The sequence below is a fragment of the Vollenhovia emeryi genome, unplaced genomic scaffold (genome assembly GCF_000949405.1).
Source record: "Vollenhovia emeryi isolate VEMERY1.0 unplaced genomic scaffold, V.emery_V1.0 DF939148.1, whole genome shotgun sequence".
Lineage (NCBI taxonomy): Eukaryota > Metazoa > Arthropoda > Insecta > Hymenoptera > Formicidae > Vollenhovia > Vollenhovia emeryi.
The window spans coordinates 178,030-193,804 of NW_011967218.1; the positions used below are offsets into that span (position 1 = coordinate 178,030).

General features: G+C 42.1%; 5 protein-coding genes across 8 annotated transcripts in view; 4 read left to right on the forward strand and 1 right to left on the reverse strand.

Moving 5' to 3' along the window:
* Positions 1-59: 59 nt before the first annotated feature.
* LOC105565855 (dynein-1-beta heavy chain, flagellar inner arm I1 complex) lies at positions 60-4,949 on the forward strand. Of its 3 annotated transcripts, none has more exons than XM_012019394.1 (11): positions 197-276; positions 427-503; positions 596-695; positions 866-1,208; positions 1,407-1,739; positions 1,848-2,130; positions 2,316-2,481; positions 2,766-2,905; positions 3,001-3,328; positions 3,475-3,662; positions 4,404-4,949. In XM_012019394.1, the coding sequence occupies exons 2-11, from the start codon at positions 478-480 to the stop codon at positions 4,447-4,449; spliced, it is 1,953 nt and encodes a 650-aa protein (XP_011874784.1). In that variant the 5' UTR covers positions 197-276; positions 427-477; the 3' UTR covers positions 4,450-4,949. The 3 variants fall into 3 exon arrangements, with proteins under 3 accessions (XP_011874783.1, XP_011874784.1, XP_011874785.1); XM_012019395.1 differs by having other exon boundaries at positions 209-337; XM_012019393.1 differs by lacking the exon at positions 596-695 and having other exon boundaries at positions 60-276.
* An 872-nt stretch (positions 4,950-5,821) lies between these two features.
* Positions 5,822-8,298, forward strand: LOC105565856 (retinoblastoma-binding protein 5 homolog). The gene is made up of 7 exons (XM_012019396.1): positions 5,822-6,202; positions 6,320-6,345; positions 6,432-6,604; positions 6,727-6,955; positions 7,109-7,564; positions 7,637-8,045; positions 8,163-8,298. The coding sequence occupies exons 1-7, from the start codon at positions 6,184-6,186 to the stop codon at positions 8,246-8,248; spliced, it is 1,398 nt and encodes a 465-aa protein (XP_011874786.1). The 5' UTR covers positions 5,822-6,183; the 3' UTR covers positions 8,249-8,298.
* A 539-nt stretch (positions 8,299-8,837) lies between these two features.
* LOC105565858 (endoplasmic reticulum resident protein 29) lies at positions 8,838-11,918 on the forward strand. 2 transcript variants are annotated; one of them, XM_012019399.1, is made up of 4 exons: positions 8,838-9,082; positions 9,198-9,421; positions 10,166-10,564; positions 10,675-11,918. In XM_012019399.1, the coding sequence occupies exons 2-4, from the start codon at positions 9,314-9,316 to the stop codon at positions 10,912-10,914; spliced, it is 747 nt and encodes a 248-aa protein (XP_011874789.1). In that variant the 5' UTR covers positions 8,838-9,082; positions 9,198-9,313; the 3' UTR covers positions 10,915-11,918. The 2 variants fall into 2 exon arrangements, with proteins under 2 accessions (XP_011874789.1, XP_011874788.1); XM_012019398.1 differs by having other exon boundaries at positions 8,838-9,421.
* On the reverse strand, positions 11,907-14,573 carry LOC105565857 (ran-specific GTPase-activating protein-like). The gene is made up of 4 exons (XM_012019397.1): positions 14,218-14,573; positions 13,748-13,908; positions 13,348-13,634; positions 11,907-12,574 (listed from the first exon to the last, which is right to left on the reverse strand). Exons 1-4 carry the CDS (start codon positions 14,230-14,232, stop codon positions 12,255-12,257), a joined length of 783 nt encoding a protein of 260 aa, XP_011874787.1. The 5' UTR covers positions 14,233-14,573; the 3' UTR covers positions 11,907-12,254.
* Positions 14,574-14,731: 158 nt separating this feature from the next.
* The window catches only part of LOC105565859 (serine/threonine-protein phosphatase alpha-2 isoform), a 6,313-nt gene continuing 5,269 nt past the window's right edge, over positions 14,732-15,775 (forward strand). Inside the window, exon 1 of the mRNA XM_012019400.1 lies at positions 14,732-14,998. Within this exon, the coding sequence (XP_011874790.1) occupies positions 14,944-14,998 (55 nt within the window). The 5' untranslated portion in view covers positions 14,732-14,943. The remainder of the gene's footprint in view (positions 14,999-15,775) is intronic.

The window sequence follows — 15,775 nt, forward strand, 5'->3', positions numbered from 1 at the left end:
TAATACCAGCCTTAAAACTCTGCAACCTTATTGGTTCTCCTACGCAATCCAGTAGGAAAAATAGTATCGTGTGCCGTTGGCTTTATACTTGGCGCGAGATACTACCGTGTCTCGTGATAGTTGTTAATTAAACTCGCGTTCGCGAACGTTTTTAACTTTAGCTAAACGAAACGAGGTGAAAGATGGAGAAAACGAAGAAAGTGGACAAGTCGCCGGTGGATCCTCATCGAGAATTTTTAGACATGGATACGGACGAGGAAGATTTTGGTCGACAAGGTCTTTTTCTTCTAACAAGCTCGTTCCCCTTCGGACCGACATTTGTCCAATTGACTAATCGGTTAATTAACTAAAAAATTAATTAATCAATACACAACACGTATATGCAGAAGCGTGCGACATTGCATTTTCCATTCTCCAATGTTTCAGAGAGTCCCGAGACCGAAGAGGAGCTCTCCTCCGAACCAATCAAACCGGTCTATGATCAACAGGACTTGGATAAATTGGTCGGTTTGTCCGCCAAGTTTGTTTCAATGCATTCGCATACACACATTACTTTCTATTTTCTCTAATTGTATCTTATTTCATCTTTTTGCAGTAACACAAAAGTGCTGCTACACTCTTACTGGTCCTTCCCACTTGCCTCGTACAAGTTGAATTTTCATCTCTTTAACGATACATTTTTGTGTTCAAGACAGGTTTCTTAATTTTTCTACAATCGTGACTCTTGCTTCACGTCAGTTTCGTATAACTTTTTCAATATATGTCTCACAAAAATATAAATAAATTAAAGACAGATTTGCATTTTGGAGCTAATTTTTAGAGTCGGCTCTTTTCATGACAAACATTTTGTGATACGTTGTTTCAGGTACAATATGTGAAAGATCTCACCATTCTTCCTTCCATCGAGGACTCGGACTGGAAAGAGGATTGTTGTACGATAATTCGCGAATACTTCGAGAATCCAGCTTGCACATTGTTATGCATATATTTCCAAGTTGATACGTTGAAGGCGCAATTAAGCATCTCGGACGCGAACCAAAGCGATTTCGTGTATTTCTCGCGAATACCCTCGCATGTGTTCACCGTCGACAATTTTCATGCAACGGTCACCTTCGGCAGCATCAATCGTAACGCAATGGTGTGCGTGTTGAAAGTAATGGAGAACATGTACGTGCCCATCGCGCGCGACACTGGCGAATGGCCAGATAGTATCTTTTTCTTTAATGTTTAAAACAATTCCTATTGAGTCCAGCTGTAACACTTGCGGATTCTGGAAGTAGCAAGTGAATTTAGTCATAAGAATTTCATAGAAATTCAAATCGTTATCAAAAACATCGTTACATTATTCGAGTTTTCGGCGCCAATCTCGGATATCGATCGACAATTCTTTCTTTAACAAGAAACAGTTATCCGAAACGATCTGTTTTTCAATCTACACAACTTTCTCATGTGCTTAACCGAATGGGTTTATAAGCCAATGGGTTTGACCAAGTTGTACGTCCCAGCAGAGAATCTGTCCGATGTCGCAACATCACCGAGAAGCAGACAGCCGAATTTTACAGAAACAAGTGGTCCACATATCTCGGAAAAATTGCGCGAATCGGAAAAGGCATTAATCGATAGATTTGAAAGAATTGCACGATATTGGGTCAAACAGATACGACAAGTATTGGCGAGCAGATCCACGAGCAAAGGCGAACGAACCATATTTGATGAGTTACAACGTTGGACAGCGAGATGTTAATGTCGAATGTTACCACGTATTACACATATAATGAAGCTATTTTAATTGCCATTTGTATTTATTCAATTTTGTCGCGAAATTACACTAACCGTTTTATTTGCAGACTTTAATTTATGCTGTTTGCACGATCAGTTATCGAGTACGGAAATTCGATCGATATTACATCTGTTAAAGAACGTTTGTTCACCGAGCGTCGACTCCTTTCAACTGTTGACATTACAACTTCGTGAAGAATTGGAACAAGCAGCGTCCAACATAACATATCTGAATGTTCTGTCAGAAGCTTGTAACAATCTGAAATGTCCAGGCGAGATTGAAGAGCCTGTAATGAAAATACTGTTTTTGATATTGTTCATCTGGACAGAATCTTCATTTTATAATCTGTCGTACGGTTTCTTATCTGTATTTAACAGATATCACATTTGCGACTTGATTGCCAATTGTTTTATTCGTAATATTCGTGGTCGTAATCGTTACATCTCGAGTTACATTCTGACTTCTTTAAAAATAATTTAAATTATTCGCTTATTAGAAAATTGGATAACAAAATAAGCGTACTTGTTTACTTTAGGAGCAACACAGAGGTACTTTGTGAGGCTATAAGCACTCAAATAGTACATCAATGTAAGGATTGTATCAATTTACAAGTGATACTAGAAGGCGATGCGGAAAATGGAATAGATATACTTCGAAAATGCATCTCTTGCTGCGAAACATATAAAACGACCTATACTAAAGTACCTGAATTTAAGATGTTTATGGCTAATTTTATCAAGCTTTCACCAAGCAACACATTGTTTCTTAATAATCTTCATAAACCAATTTTACAAACTTATTATCCCGAGTGATTAACAAACTGCCCGGGTTAGCAAATTGAAAGCAAGATGCATTGTATGTACAACATTACTTTAATAGAGTTTAATAGATGTTCAATTTAATTTGAAGAAAGTTGATGAAATTTGCTACATGTCCTGTAGAATCCGATCATCTGTTCATTTTTTTTTAGTAAGATTGATTGCAGATTACGAAGATAACTGCGCTGATTCGATCGAATACCACCTGGGATGTGAACAAACACTTGATATTTAATTATATTGATACGTTTATGCAAAGATGCCGCGATATCATTGAAATATGTGATTCTTCGATAGTATTTGGAAGGTAGTGGAGTCTTTTGTACACGCATGTTCCAGAATAATATGTTGCAACATTATAATTAATACGTGTGACGAGTGTAACACATACAATTTCTATAGGTGCAATAAAGTGGGAATAATCGGCGGTCCAAGAGGTATAGAGTACGATGCCTACTGTCGCCAAATAGAGAGCCTATTTTATGAGAGTCTCGATGAAATCAAATTGATCCGAGACGACATTTTGAACGTTACAAAATCTTCGTGGCTAGAAAGCATGCTCAAGTTTAGGAACTTTGTGGTGGAATTGGAGGGCATGGTCAAAACTTTGATCGACCGCGTATTCGAAGAGATCAAGACCGTCGAGGAAGGCGTCGAGGCTGTTTATGCCCTACAACGTTTTAAACATAGAGAATCTTTGCGAGACATATTATCGAAGAAATGGGTGCAGGTGAGAAATTAGAACAAAGTTTGTACCAAAAAAAAAAGTGCACACTCGTATGTTATTTTGTGCAAAAATGTGCATAATTTCGTGCGAGTATAATCAAATGTTTCTTCAATTATAGTTCAATTAGCAAGAATGCGTTTCTTTTTTAGGTGTGGAAAGTATTTGGTAAAGAAATTGAAAGTTGTAGCAATATTATGACCTTTCATGAAACGTATTATACACCGTTTCAATGTTACTCGGAAGATGTAATTATACTATGCATTAAGCAATATTTAGAACGTTTGTTTCACATGATGATGGACATGTCTGATTGGATGGGAGATTGTTCGGCTGAGAAGTAAGTTTTTCCATGACGTTCTTGTTTTCTGCTCAAAATATTGTTATGCCCGCGTTTTGGACGCCCAGTTTCTGGAGTCGCCTGGATACGAGTTGTTAATGTTTATTAATTATCTTACTGATTCGAAGTTTGGTCCCTGCCTTGAGCGGACGCGTCGTGGGCCAATTGAATTCCTCTGATTATAGTAAACATCGTTTCTTGTCGCAAAATGATCTTCTGTCGTTACCGCGAACGCGTGTGTGAGTGTGACGATGCGAGGTGAAACCGGATCGGATCCGGCGGCTTGCGTCTCCGCGAGAGACGCAACATTTTGGGGGCTCGTAGCGCTCGTCAATTTTCGAGTTTGCTCCGGTGTGATCCGGTCCGGTTTCACCTCGTATTGTCACACTTACACACGCGTTCGCGGTAATGACAGAAGATCGTTTTGCGACGAGAAACGATGTTTACTATAATCAGAGAAATTCAATTGGCCCACGACGCGTCCGCTCAAGGCAGGGACCAAACTTCGAATCAATAATATAGTTAATAAACATTAACGACTCGAGTCCAGGCGACTCTGGATACCGGGCGTCCAAAATGCGGGCATAATATTATTTTATCATAATTTAAAAACCATAGGAGAATACTTGTAATTTTTGTCACGCTATTTTATTTGGCATTAAAAAGTATGTCGTATTCTTTTTGACAAAATTATGATAAATTTATGTGCGATGGATAGTGTTAAAAAATATCTATTTTCAGTTACATATTGGAGCAGTATAAGCGAGTGATGACATGTCGATCATAGTGGCAAATGAGTGTCATTGACAATAAAATGACCTAATTAATTTTGAGACAAATTCGGTAACATGTATTGAAATATTGTATTCCAGACAAAATATAAAGATGGAAACTAAAGAGTGACTGTAAAAAGAACGGGGTTTTCGCCTGTTTTGCGGCCCTCGATTTCGGGATCGATTCATATGCGAATCAACTCCTTATGATAAGATATTAATAGAAAAAAAGTTTCAACTTAAGGTGACATTTAGTTTTAGAGATATGAGTATTGAGACTTTCGCTTCGCGCTACTCGTCCAGGTGTTTGTGTGAGAGAGGATCGAAGAGGGCAAGAGAATTGCACTAAATTAGATATCACTTATACTTTATTTTACACAGTGAATATTCGAACTTGTGCGTTGCGCACCGGCTTGACGAACACACAGTAAGAAGAAGGCGGATGTACGTTCTCGCCCTCTCGACGTTTTCCGCTAATACTAATAATCCCGAATAGAGCCAAAATTATTCTGTTGAATCGAGAAAATGTATCGGAACCAAAATCGTTGTTACTTAAATTCTAATTATACTAATTAGAGATTTTACCTCAATAGTTGGTGCATACAAATGTGTATTTCTAAATTGCAAATCTTCATTTACTACGAATCTAAAAGAGAAGTGAAGCACACCGCGTTTCGAAAAAACCAATCGGCATCGTGGAAAGAGAATAAAATGTTTAATAAGATGTAATTTTCACAGCGAAGAAAATTGGATTTCTTATTTAACAAAAACAATTATTTCATTTAATAAATAGTATTCTGTAATATCATGAAATCTTTATTTGAATGTAGAAAATGTAATGATTTAAATTAATTTACTCAATATAATAAATAGATTTACTTGAAATTGATATTTTTATTTAAATAGAATAAATATTTGCTTCAGTAAAAAAAACAATTTTAAGTCAATCTATTTTCTTAGTTAAAAAAATTTCTTTAACAGTACACGTGTATATGTATACTTGATAAATGCTGTTCCGTAATAAAGTTCTATTAAACTTCTCTTAATATACAGAAAAACTAATGAGAGAGAAAGAGAGGGGGAGGGGGGATAAGTATTAAACGCTAGTGTTATACATATGATAAATAATGTCCCGTGTCTTTTAAGACTCGAATCGATAAACTCATTATTGACAACGATGGAGCAACTTCAACGTAGGGACCGAAAAATCGCAGTCCCGAAAAGTGAAAGATTTGGAAATCCGCGGTTCTGATACGAGTTTCCTATGCGCTCGGCATCCCAGTGAGAAATGATTCGTCGGTCGATGTCAAAACGATGTCGATCGACATCGATACCGTCAAATTGACGTCGATTCGACATCGTTTCGACATCGATCGACGAATCCATTTCTCACTGGGATGTGCATAGCATGAAAGCCGTTCAAACCAATGAACATCGAGCATTGAGTCGCCATATTGAGCCCATAGGCTTAGCATGGACACGCACAGAGTGGTGACTTTATCGGCGGTGTCAGAAGATGCATGGCAAACTAGTTCCGAAAGTAAAAAATGGGCGTAGAGGCGCGCGAAACAGTCTCTTGAAAAGGTATCGAGTAAAACGCCGGCATGGCCGCTCTCAGGTTACATACATAAATACAAACTGTAGATTTTCAGTGCTGTCAGACTGTCAGTATATCTTGGGAACAGCCGAGGCACGCTCAGGATAGCGTGGGTAACCATAAAGAAACAAGATAAATCAGCTTTGTGAAAATGAACTTGGAACTTTTAGGTAAATGAATAGCGATGAGACTGCGATTAATGATAATAAAATAAGGATTTTTCTAATAAGTTAGTATATGCACTTTATAACATTTCCTTCAACAATTATATGTATTTTTTTTTACAGAGTCATTTGGTCAAAACTATCCAGAAGTATGTACAATATTGCGATACGACTGTGATTTTATTATGAAGTAATTGGGTGTATAAACATTTTGAATGATTTTAATTCCAACTAGGAGTTCGATGGCACGTTAGATTGCATATCCCTTGCTGTAACCTGTACATTTAATAAAAGAGGGACATTACTTGCCGTGGGCTGCAACGACGGAAGAATAGTTATTTGGGATTTTCTGACTCGCGGTATCGCCAAAATTATCAGTGCTCACGTACATCCAGTATGTTCGCTGAGGTAAGTTGTAGACAATCTGTAAAGTTTGTTGCGTACACGTATAAATATAAAGTGATTGAGAGGGAATTGGAGGAAATAAAGGAGCGAGTCTCGAAACGTACTAAATCAGTTGCGTCTTTTAGTTGGTCTAGAAATGGTCATAAATTATTAAGTGCGTCCACAGACAACAATGTGTGCATATGGGATGTTTTGTCTGGAGAATGCGATCAGAAATACAGGTTCCCTTCTCCAATATTGAAAGTACAGTTTCACCCGAGGAATCTCAACAAATTTCTGGTATGCCCGATGCGCCACGCCGCTGTTATGGTCGATGTCGAAGGAACACATAGAGTTATACCACTCGACGAAGACGTATGTACAATATACAGCACACGTTTTGATTCAACATTCCACTTCCATTCGCGCGACACGACACACTAGTCGCGCCGGCGGCACCGACGTGCCGTTTTCAGGTATTGCTGTTAATTGAAATTACAAAAGATGGTAACCGCGCTCTAATTTCAGAGTGACTTAAACATAGTAGCGTCATTCGATCGGCGCGGAGATTACGTGTATACAGGAAATGCTCGCGGCAGAGTCTTGGTTCTCGACGCCGAGACGCTGAGTGTAAAAGCCTCTTACAAAATAACGCAGGGCACCGCCAGTAATACAGCGGTGAAAAGTATCGAGTTTGCACGGCGAGGCTCCTGTTTTCTGGTCAACACCGCCGATAGAGTAATTCGCGTATACGACAGCACCGAGATATTAGCGTGCGGCAAGGATGGCGAGCCCGAGCCAATACAAAAACTGCAAGATCTCGTGAATAAGACGATGTGGAAGAAATGCTGCTTCTCGGGGGATGGCGAGTACGTATGCGCTGGATCAGCGAGGCAGCATGCATTGTACGTGTGGGAAAAGAGCATTGGAAACTTGGTGAAAATCTTACACGGGACCAAAGGCGAGCTTTTGCTCGACGTTGTGGTAAGAATGGCATTAAGATAAACATTTCTTTCTAATACGCGTGCAGCCTTCTATTTCGCCCTCTCTCTACAGTGGCATCCAGTGAGGCCAATAATCGCATCCATATCGTCAGGCGTGGTCTCCATTTGGGCACAAAATCAAGTTGAGAATTGGTCTGCGTTCGCGCCGGACTTTAAAGAATTGGATGAAAATGTTGAGTACGAGGAGAGAGAAAGCGAATTTGATCTGAGCGACGAGGATAAATCTGTCGTACAAGGGGAGGAGGCTCAGGACGAAGAAATAGAGGTCGACGTTGCGTCAATTGACAGAGTTGCTGCGTTTTGCAGCTCTGACGAGGAGACGGAAGATATCGGTTCTCTTCAGTTTCTACCTATATCCCCAGACGTCGAGGATTCCGAGGACAATCAAGTAACGCCACACGAGCCGCCGATGAAGAAACACCGTTCGCACGATATAGATCTGCAGGGGGCGCCGATCGATGGTAAGATCGATGATAACGCCTCTTGTTTCGCACGGATCAAATTAATTATGCTTACAAGCAGTTGGTGGCTGCTCTTCTTATACCAGTATTCTGATAAGTTAACAATGAAATTTACAGAAACTCATCCCTTGCTAAATAAAGGAAAGGATAAGCCGACTACGAAGAAAGGAAGACCAAGATTAGAGCATAAAAAGGGAAAATGATTTAATATGTGAGAGAGTTATTGGTAACAATAAAAGTAATCATTTTCTTATTCGTAGTACGAAAGCGACGTGAGAAATTTTTGCCGATTTTGACAAGGTTTGATAGAAACGTAAAATTTTTACGGTTACAGCTAAAAGTGATATAATGAATTTTTAGTAAAACTTGAACGATTCTGTCGTCCCCGCCGCAAAAATATTACACACGAGTGATCTGTATAGTTTAAAATATTCTTTTCTATAATATATCAATGGAACTGCAGTTAATATACATTAGATATGTATCTAGCTCTATTGCGTGACGGAGCAACGATAAAAACAATATTGGAAAGAATTTCTTTTTGCAATTATACTTTTCCTCTAGCGTTCCAACCGAAAAATTGCGTTGCATCTCTTCGTGAGATAATAAAGTTGTAACTTGTAAAATTTGCATTACTCCCTTGTGTGTATCGATATGTAATCGAGTGTCGATCTCTCTGAACTCGACCTCGTCAGAACCGTGCCTTTTTCCCGTTCTAAAATTGTCCCTTGATCCCTATTCTTGTTCAGTGGCACATGCGTGGCACGCAGTGGTGTACGTTGTCACGTGGCAAACGCGAGTAGTGGGAGAAGAGAACCGAAGAGGAAGGAGAACCTAAAGAAAACAGCTGACTTGAATAAAGGGACACTTGCTCCGAAAGATCTTGGAATAGAAAAACGTCGATCGTGTGTGCAAAAACACATTGTAAAGACTTTCGTAGGGTTTTCTATTCCACCTGTCTCTCGATGCGCCTGGACGAGAAGCACCGTTTGTAGCCTCGAACAAATTCCACAAGGCTGGGACGAAGCACGAAGCCGGTTCGTTCAACTCTAGTTCAACCGACACGTTGCCGCTTCACGTGGCACACGCGCGCGTTGTGCGAGTGTACATAGGAGGAAGACAGGTCGATAACCGTCGTGTCTAATTCCGCAGAACGCGAGAGAAGAGAACGGAGTAGCGAGAGTAGCGTAGTCGATTGATTAAGTCGACTTTGGTAGACGAATGAGTACCAAGTAGTGGCACAAATATCGCGAGTCTTACCTGTCGTCATGATTCGTTCGAGCCTCGTGTTTGTCCTCGTTATCGCCGCTTCGCACGTTACCATTGCTGATGACTGCAAAGGATGCGTGCCCTTGGACTCGTATTCGTTTGACAAGGTACGAAAGTGCGAAGAGCTCAACGTGATTCAATGAGAATTGAATAATTTTGCTCCGATCCGGCAGAATCTACTTGAATGAATAAAATTATTAATTCATCTCAACTTTAATACAGTTCTACAATGTGATAATCGTGTGCTTTAGCACACGTGTACATAAATATGTGCATTTGGCCAAAAACATAAGGATTAAGAGGCAGAAAGATACGATCAATTTTCACTATTTTCATCCATAGTTGCCATAGTTACCATTAGCCACGTTGGCACTGTCGGCAGGTTCCATTACCTGTTACCATTGTACTGTGATCCGCAAGCACTCTTTATTTATGACAAAGATATCAACCCTGATATATAAGCTCCAACAAATCGATCGGCATCTTAACGTCTTCCCCCGAGTCTTCGAAAAGAGTACACGTGTATAGAACTTCCGACGTGTGCAAATAAGTCTGATTATACATGTGTACGTTACAGATGTGATTCAATTGATGAAATCAAATTTCTCAACAGCTAAATTAGTCTGACAATTTTTCATTTTACAATTTCATTTTTCGCACATTTTACTCATGAAAAACTGACAAACTGTCCACGTTTGCTCTCGCAATCCTTAATGCTAAATAATGTGTTTGCGTTTTGGTATCAGGTAAATGACGTTGAAATGTCGAACATCAACATATTCTTGCTCACTCCTGATTAATATAGGACTTGTTGGCGGCTACGAGTGTCTACGTAAAACGTTTTCTCGCAGGTTATCCCCAAGTTTAAGGCGGTACTCGTGAAATTCGACGTCGCATTTCCGTACGGCGGCAAGCACGAGCAGTACGCGACGGTAGCGGCCGACACCAGGGACTCGCAGGATCTCCTGATAGCCACAGTGGGCGTCAAGGACTTTGGCAATAAGGACAACTCCGATCTGGCGCAACGTTACAGCATCAAGAAGGACGACTTCCCGGTAGTTTTACTATTCGTACAAGGCAAATCGGAGCCGCTCAGATTCACTCCCGAGAAGGATTCCGATTTTACGGGCGAATACTTGAAGCGATTTGTCAGGTCTAAATCGAGAGTGTACTTGGGCCTACCAGGATGCGTGGAACGTTTGGATAAGCTGGCCGAAGAGTTCAAAGCCGCGGGAGAACAGGACAGGCAGGTGAGGACTTGAAGATCAACAAGGCAACTTATATTTCGTTGGATTATTATTGCTACTATTACCTAGAGTGGCTCAATAAATGCTACAAAGCGCGTGTATTCTTTTCCTAGGAGATACTGAAGAAAGCAAGAATCTTTGAGGGGACTTTACCGGAGGAGCAACGAGAGGCGGCAAAAATTTATGTCAAGACTATGGAGAAGATCCTCGAGCGGGGAGATGTGTTCGTACAGACGGAAGAAACACGAGTGCAGGGACTTCTTTACAGAGGAAAACTGTCCGATCAAAAGAAGCGTACGATGGAAGAAAGACGAAACATCTTGCAATCTTTCTCAGCGAGGGATGAGCTGTAAAGGACTTGTCTAACAATAAGTAACAAACACCTAGCGACCAAGTTTTCGTGTGTCGAGTTGTTGCGCTACTTTGGACCACTTTATCCATTGTATGTACAAACCGATCAAGTGGCAACTGTGCAAGGTACACTCGGACATTCCATTTGATCCTTTCATGACCGTTCGCGAGTCGTTCATTTCATTTCAATTTTCCGTCGATCTTTTGTTAATAAGCAATAGCTTCTGAAAATGCCACGTGATCATGAAAGGGTTAAAAGATCCACTCCGCGTTACTTTAATTATTTTGCATTCCTTAGTTTATTCCTCTGTAACCAAGTATCTCTTGCTTTTCGTGTTCTACAAACGCGAAATGTAACATCATTTCCCTTAAACGCTTTATCGTTTCATTTCTCTATACAATACGAAGCAAATCAGGCGATAAATATAAAAAAAATATATATATAATTCTCATATCCAAGACTATTTGTCCATTTGTCGAATCGGTCATTCGATACATTTACTGCTCTTGTGAGTGTCCGACAACGGAATAGAGTCTCGTTGGGAGCCAAACTGATCTCTATTCCTCCCGACACCATACAGTGGATCCGTCGAGTGGAAAACAGCCGATCAAGCCTGTCCATTTCTTTTGTTTTATAAATCATTGTTGGATCATATAATAATTTAGAAATTATTATATATTTCTCCAATCTTACCAACAGGATCCAACCGACAGACTGGGAATGTGTTAAGTAAAACTATTATCAATTACGCACAATAGCAGTAAACAATTGATTAAACATATTCTCTAAGAAAACGGAAGGCTAACAGGTTGTGGAGTGAGACGTTACATCGTAAACATCGTAAAGGTGGATTAATTTTATATCGACTGTATCGCTCTTTCAACACACTATTCATTCTTCTTGATCATGGGAAACATAGTGCGCGGTCAACTATAAAAAAAAAGTTTGATAACGCATCTTTGTGAAATAATGAAGAAATAAAATGCGGGAGGCTTTGCGTTCGTACACTTGTCGTTGTATTTATTCGTTTCTCGACTGAGAAAGAAACAGTCAACATACATTCCCTCGCATACATTCCTTTCAGTACAAATGCAATTTCGTATGAATTTCATACCAGGTTAAAAAAATCACAGATAATATGTTTATACAGATACGTACAGTTTCATCACGCTTGGAAAAAAGATTTAATAAGCTTCTCTATAACATTATTGCTAAAAATGCCTATGTATTACATTCGATTATCAAGTAATGAAACAATGGCATGTAATGTATGTTAGAATGTGCCTTTTGATAAGCTCCGCGTCACGTTTTATGTACTCGTCACCGAATATACACAATCTCTTACTTCTCACCTTCGTTTTTCACTTTCAACTTTGTCAGCTCGTTGATTATTTTCTCTTCGCTCGCTACTACGTCCGTCTCCCCCGTCGCCTCTTTCGTAATCTCCTTCTGCGGAGAAATCGCGTCGCAGTCCTCGGTCCGCTTGGCCGATTTTGTCTGGTCCTCGTTATCGGTACTCTCGCTGTAACTTACGTCGCTGCTGGACTCGCTGTCGCTCTCAACGCGCTTCTGTTCCGAATTGCCCTTGCCAGCATAAATCTCGCATTCAGATCCTACAATCTTCTTAGCCTTCTCAAAAGCTTCCTTCCACAGTGTCGCGTCTATCGCAAACAAGTCAAGTAATGCAGCAACATCCTACCATCGTCGCTACTCATTGTGTCATTTGCGTCATACGCGTGCGTATAACTACAACATCTCGTGCGGTACTTTAGAACTTTGCAATAAGAATTTTAATTCAATATGGGGAGGGTAACTTAATAATCAAGAATAAAAGTAGGATTAAGGCCAATATATTTACGAGCAATAAAACATTTAATAGAATAATAATCCAATTTAATGTTATTCATTTTTATTTGTAAAAGGAAAACGTGTGTTACTTATTGCAATTTTAATTATCCATCTTTAAGAATCACGCGTTATTATACACGCCTTCCATACATCGATTTACTCTAATCGTTTTACTTAAACACAAAAACATTGTTCATCGCCGACACATGACAATGGATTTGCTGGAATTATTATTCTATTAAATGTTTTATTGCCCGTAAATATATTGGCCTTAGTCCTTCTTTTATTCTTGATATTCATCAAAGACGAGCTTGTACTTAACTCTTAGTTAACTTAATAATGCTAAGTACAGCAAAATTAAATTGAAATAATTTACAAAAATCGTTCGGCGATTTTTAGAGCGCGTCAATTCACCGGCGACAATGATCTCACCTAGGGAAGATCTGCGTTACATGTCCGGAAAGTAACGGCGCGCGGTGCAGGGTGGAAAAAGGACGGTGTACGGATTCACTTGGCAATTTAATTGGCCGCCACCTGCGCCAGGTCCTGAATGGCGTTTAAGTTTCAAATTGACTTTCGAACTTACTGTCGGCATTCGCGAAACGTATCGCGAGTAATTCCGGCTTGAGCTGCTCGTCAGCGTAATCGGCGAGTACGCTCCACACCCACGCTCTGTCGCTGCCGCAATTTGGCTTCAGCTCCATCCACGGTGTGATAAAATGATTCGCACAGATCTTGAGAGTTTTGTCTCTGCGCATCACCACTCTGACGGTGTTCTTTGTCTTGTGTCTCAGCAACTTCACCTCCCCCGTGCCACGCTCCTTCCATTCCGCGGGATTACTCGACGTGTCGTATCGGTACAACTTTGCCCGTCTAGATATCAATAGAGAGAATGTCAAGCGTCAAATTAATAAGCTTTCAAACTCAATGTCGGTTGTCGAGAGTTCGGCTCGGGCGTACAGGAAAAACAAAACACAATGGCTTACAGCTTCAACATCTCCGTCTCGTCCTCCTCATTGTTTGACACTTCTATCAAGGGTAACGAAATTATAGGATCGAAGTGCACGTCGTTCTCAGTGTTGTTCTCCTCGTCGTTTTCTTGCGACTCGCAGGTGGCACCTTTCACGTCAATGTGATCACCGTTCAGCTTGAAAAAGAAAAGAGACTGGTGACGCTTTTCGCTCTCTCGAGACTTGACGAATTCGACGCTGCTCGGTTACGAGATATCAACGATTTTCGTCAATCGTTCCCAAATTTGCACGAGAGAGCGTGAGCGAGGGAGATAAAAATTGACGCGACATCCATCTCGGACGCGTTCACGCGTTTAATTTGGAAATAATAAACATAACCTATTGTCCACGACGCAATTTCTGGCAGCGGTCGCTCGAGCGAGCCGTATCTTAATTTAGACAGCGAACCGCGCGAGAGGGAAGAGAGGGACGCTCGACTCACGTACCACGTTCTCCGGCATCTTCTATCCGCGTCGGTCGGCGTTCAGTTGCGTTCGCTACGCTAGCTGGAGACAAGAGAGCCACGGAATGCGATACGACGCGGCCGACGCGTACTTCCCGTCAGTTCCGTCGGTTTTTCGTCTTCCATATTTCGTACCGCGTTCGACCAATCGACCCCGCCGCACCGGTGACGTCGACCCGCGTTCGATCTATCGCCCTGGGGTTCGAGAGCTCGCACGGCGCTTTTCGCCCCTACTTTCCGGACGTTGCGAGAGACCGACTCCTCGAAAGAGAGTCGGTCGGACGTACACACGCACGTTCGATAGCGCGCGCCGGACGCGAGGCGACGTTGTCGAGGAGAGAGAGAGAGAGGGAGAGGGAGAGAGAGAGAGAGAAATATCGAGAGAGAATTCGAGAGGAAGCGAGCGGGCGCGCGCGAGCGGTGGGAGGAGAGCGAGAGCGATGGGAAACGGCGCGGTGGGAATCGGTGGGAAGCGGGCGAACTAGCGGACTAGCGAAAGAGGAGCGGGGTAGGAGGAGGGGCGAGGGGAGGAAGTGTAGTCGGGAGTGCGCGGTTATCCGGACGGCCATTGCCGAGTAACTTGTACGAAGCCGCGAGCGCGATTCCCGTGTCGTGCGGCACGCAAGCGAGTAATCCCGGTGGACCGACCGTCAGCCCAGCAGCGAGGTGCCCCGTGTTGAGCTTGGGACGCGCACGAGACCCCGGCCCGATGGCTGAGACCGACAAATTGAACATCGACAACATCATAGCTCGACTCTTGGAAGGTAAAACTGGTCAAAACTGGTCGATCGCCGTACACTGGTCGCGCGAGGACGGGGGATGGGGAGGGGAGGGGGATTGCGACGCAGCTCGCTCGGCTCGCGCCTCTCCGCCGCTCCCCCCCCCCTCCCCCTCCGCCACTCCCGCGCGTTTCCCTCGCGCTCGCGATTTTCCTCGCTACGCTCTCGAACGTGCCACGACGACGCCCGTGTCCCGGTCTTCTGCGCGCTCTCTCTCTTTCTCTCTTCTTCCCTCTCTCGCGCTCTCTTTCTCTCAAGGGCACAGACGCCGTCCCGACCATTATCTCGGTCCCGTCATTACGCAATGGTCTCGAAAATGATTGAAAATGATGAATCAGCTCTCCCGAAAGGACTGGAAAACTGGCACGCGCGTTAGTTTGTTTACGCGTTCGTCAACCCTGGGCGAGGTCCGCTCGTCCGTACCGCGAAACAGCGGGTCGAGAAAGAGAGAGTGTATGTGTGTCTACTGTAGTACTTGGACAATTGTAATGCTCGTCACTAAAGGCCTGTGTCCACGATCCAAGAACTGTGTCAAAGTTCTAGTTCCAAGAGATGCGTAGCCAATCAACTCGCAGCTTTTCCATAGAAGATACAGGTTGATTGGTTGCATATTTCTTGGAACTAGTACCTGGACACAGTTCTTGAATCGTGGACACAAGGCTTAAAGGCCTGTGTCCACGATGCCTAGAACTTGGTCTAAGTTCTAGTTTGAGGAAACGTGTAGCCAATCAACTTGCAGCTTTTATGGAATAGCTGCACGTT

Coding starts and splice junctions, on each gene's coding strand:
- LOC105565855 (XM_012019393.1), top strand. CDS start 183: ATGGAGAAAACGAAGAAAGTGGACAAGTCGCCGGTGGATCCTCATCGA. Junction 1,209..1,406: donor CACTGGCGAATGGCCAGATA/GTATCTTTTTCT, acceptor AACAAGAAACAG/TTATCCGAAACGATCTGTTT. Junction 2,482..2,765: donor ATAAAACGACCTATACTAAA/GTACCTGAATTT, acceptor GATTGATTGCAG/ATTACGAAGATAACTGCGCT.
- LOC105565856 (XM_012019396.1), top strand. Junction 6,346..6,431: donor TTGGTCAAAACTATCCAGAA/GTATGTACAATA, acceptor AATTCCAACTAG/GAGTTCGATGGCACGTTAGA. Junction 7,565..7,636: donor AGCTTTTGCTCGACGTTGTG/GTAAGAATGGCA, acceptor CTCTCTCTACAG/TGGCATCCAGTGAGGCCAAT.
- LOC105565858 (XM_012019398.1), top strand. CDS start 9,314: ATGATTCGTTCGAGCCTCGTGTTTGTCCTCGTTATCGCCGCTTCGCAC. Junction 9,422..10,165: donor ACTCGTATTCGTTTGACAAG/GTACGAAAGTGC, acceptor GTTTTCTCGCAG/GTTATCCCCAAGTTTAAGGC. Junction 10,565..10,674: donor CGGGAGAACAGGACAGGCAG/GTGAGGACTTGA, acceptor TTCTTTTCCTAG/GAGATACTGAAGAAAGCAAG.
- LOC105565857 (XM_012019397.1), bottom strand. Junction 13,635..13,747: donor GAGACGGAGATGTTGAAGCT/GTAAGCCATTGT, acceptor ATTGATATCTAG/ACGGGCAAAGTTGTACCGAT. Junction 12,575..13,347: donor ACGTTTCGCGAATGCCGACA/GTAAGTTCGAAA, acceptor TGTTTGCGATAG/ACGCGACACTGTGGAAGGAA.